General features: G+C 47.8%; 1 protein-coding gene across 1 annotated transcript in view; it reads left to right on the top strand.

Moving 5' to 3' along the window:
* LOC116969085 (E3 ubiquitin-protein ligase HUWE1-like) overlaps positions 1-2,477 on the top strand; it is a 97,976-nt gene extending 95,499 nt beyond the window's left edge. The window contains exon 43 of the mRNA XM_033016034.1: positions 2,440-2,477. Within this exon, the coding sequence (XP_032871925.1) occupies positions 2,440-2,477 (38 nt within the window). The remainder of the gene's footprint in view (positions 1-2,439) is intronic.
* The last annotated feature ends 402 nt before the right edge of the window (positions 2,478-2,879 follow it).

The raw sequence follows: 2,879 nt of genomic DNA, 5'->3' as shown, positions 1-2,879 counted from the left end.
GGCTTTAGAGAAGGTGCGTGGGGCAGCGGTAGAGTTGCTGCCTCACAGCGCCAGAGACCTGGGTTCTGGTGCTGTCTGTACGGAGTTTGCACGTGCGGGTTTGTAGGTTAATTATAGAGTATAGGAGCAGGGAGGTTCTACTGCAGTTGTACAGGGTCTTGGTGAGACCACACCTGGAGTATTGCGTACAGTTTTGGTCTCCTAATCTGAGGAAGGACATTATTGCCATAGAGGGAGTGCAGAGAAGGTTCACCAGACTGATTCCTGGGATGTCAGGACTGTCTTATGAAGAAAGACTGGATAGACTTGGTTTATACTCTGTAGAATTTAGGAGATTGAGAGGGGATCTTATAGAAACTTACAAAATTCTTAAGGGGTTGGACAGGCTAGATGCAGGAAGATTGCTCCCGATGTTGGGGAAGTCCAGGACAAGGGGTCACAGCTTAAGGATAAGGGGGAAATCCTTTAAAACCGAGATGAGAAGAACTTTTTTCACACAGAGAGTGGTGAATCTCTGGAACTCCCTGCCACAGAGGGTAGTCGAGGCCAGTTCATTGGCTATATTTAAGAGGGAGTTAGATGTGGCCCTTGTGGCTAAGGGGATCAGAGGGTATGGAGAGAAGGCAGGTACGGGATACTGAGTTGGATGATCAGCCATGATCATATTGAATGGCGAATGGTGCAGGCTCGAAGGGCCGAATGGCCTACTCCTGCACCTATTTTCTATGTTTCTATGTTTCTATGTTAATTGGCTTCTGTAAATTGTCCCTGGTGTTTAAAATAGAATGGGTTTAAGGAAGAACTGCAGATGCTGGTTTAAATCCAAGGTAGACACAAAATATTGGAGCAACTCAGCGGGTGAGGAGAAGGAACGGGCAGACGTTTGTTGCCTGGGAACCATAGTGTGGGGGGATGTTTTTATGTTTTAGGTTCAATTCTTCTCTAATGTGTCTTATTTTTATTGGTGTGCTGCAAATGGCAACTCAAATTTCACTACACAATAAATGTCCTTTGTCCTTTCTCAATGCACAGCAATACCTTGTGGAAAGGTATTTCCATCGGGGGAGACTAAGCGGAGGTTGGGCGATCGTTTCGCCGAACACCTCCGCTCACAGTCCGCAATAACCTACCTGAACTCCCGGTGGCTCAGCACTTCAACTCCCCCTCCCATTCCCAATCCGACCTCTCTGTCCTGGGTCTCCTCCATGGCCAGAGTGAGCAACACCGGGAATTGGAGGAACAGCACCTCATATTCCGCCTGGGTAGTCTGCGTCCGGTTGGCATGAACGTTGAATTCTCCCAGTTTTGCTGTCTCCTCCCCTTCCTTAACCCTCGAGCTGTCTCCTCCCATCCCCCCCACCCTCGGGCTCCTCCCTTTTTCCTTCCTTCACCCCCCCCCACCCCCCATCAGTCTGAAGAAGGGTTTCGGCCCGAAACGTCGCCTATTTCCTTCGCTCCATAGATGCTGCTGCACCCGCTGAGTTTCTCCAGCATTTTTGTGTACCTTATGGGAAGGTTATTGACCAAAATAGAGAACTTTTAGTTCTTCTACATAGATCATAATAAATGTGAGGTTCTCCATTTTGGTGGCAAAAACAGGAAAGCAGACTATTATCTAAATGGTGGCCGACTAGGAAAAGGGGAGATGCAGCGAGACCTGGGTGTCATGGTACACCAGTCATTGAAAGTGGGCATGCAGGTGCAGCAGGCAGTGAAGAAAGCGAATGGTATGTTAGCTTTCATAGCAAAAGGATTTGAGTATAGGAGCAGGGAGGTTCTACTGCAGTTGTACAGGGTCTTGGTGAGACCACACCTGGAGTATTGCGTACAGTTTTGGTCTCCAAATCTGAGGAAGGACATTATTGCCATAGAGGGAGTGCAGAGAAGGTTCACCAGACTGATTCCTGGGATGTCAGGACTGTCTTATGAAGAAAGACTGGATAGACTTGGTTTATACTCTGTAGAATTTAGGAGATTGAGAGGGGATCTTATAGAAACTTACAAAATTCTTAAGGGGTTGGACAGGCTAGATGCAGGAAGATTGCTCCCGATGTTGGGGAAGTCCAGGACAAGGGGTCACAGCTTAAGGATAAGGGGGAAATCCTTTAAAACCGAGATGAGAAGAACTTTTTTCACACAGAGAGTGGTGAATCTCTGGAACTCTCTGCCACAGAGGGTAGTCGAGGCCACAGTTCATTGGCTATATTTAAGAGGGAGTTAGATGTGGCCCTTGTGGCTAAGGGGATCAGGGGGTATGGAGAGAAGGCAGGGATGGGATACTGAGTTGGATGATCAGCCATGATCATATTGAATGGCGGTGCAGGCTCGAAGGGCCGAATGGCCTACTCCTGCACCTAATTTCTATGTTTCTATGTTTCTATCCCTTGAAGATTTCAGTCATTTGCTGTTTTGTGGCACTTTTACTTAATTGCCACCCAGCATCTGGATATGTCCATGACTATACGATCATTAACTAGAGTGTTCACCACACTTGCCAACCACTGTGTTACATCTGGTGTACGAGTTGATTATATATACTTTTCCCTTATGCGCTGCTTGTCAAATGAAACTGCTAATTTAATTGCACAAATGATTTGCGAGTTCCTCTGGATTGTGGATTTATCATCTCATCTCCCGTGTAACAATTCCAGCACGGGAAACAGGCCATCTCGGCCCTTCTAGTCCGTGCCCAACACTTGCTATCTACGGGACGACAGAGTGCACAATGGGCTAAGTGTTCGGCTGGCAACCGGAAGGTAGCCGGTTCGAATCCCGCTTGGAGTGCATACTGTCGTTGTGTCCTTGGGCAAGACACTTCACCCGCCTTTGCCTGTGTGTGAATGTGTGTGAGTGATTGGTGGTGGTCGGAGGGGCCGTAG

Source organism: Amblyraja radiata, unplaced genomic scaffold (genome assembly GCF_010909765.2).
Source record: "Amblyraja radiata isolate CabotCenter1 unplaced genomic scaffold, sAmbRad1.1.pri S103, whole genome shotgun sequence".
In the NCBI taxonomy this organism is placed as follows: domain Eukaryota; kingdom Metazoa; phylum Chordata; class Chondrichthyes; order Rajiformes; family Rajidae; genus Amblyraja; species Amblyraja radiata.
Note: the sequence above shows the minus strand (reverse complement) of the source record. Positions and strands in the feature narration are given on the sequence as shown.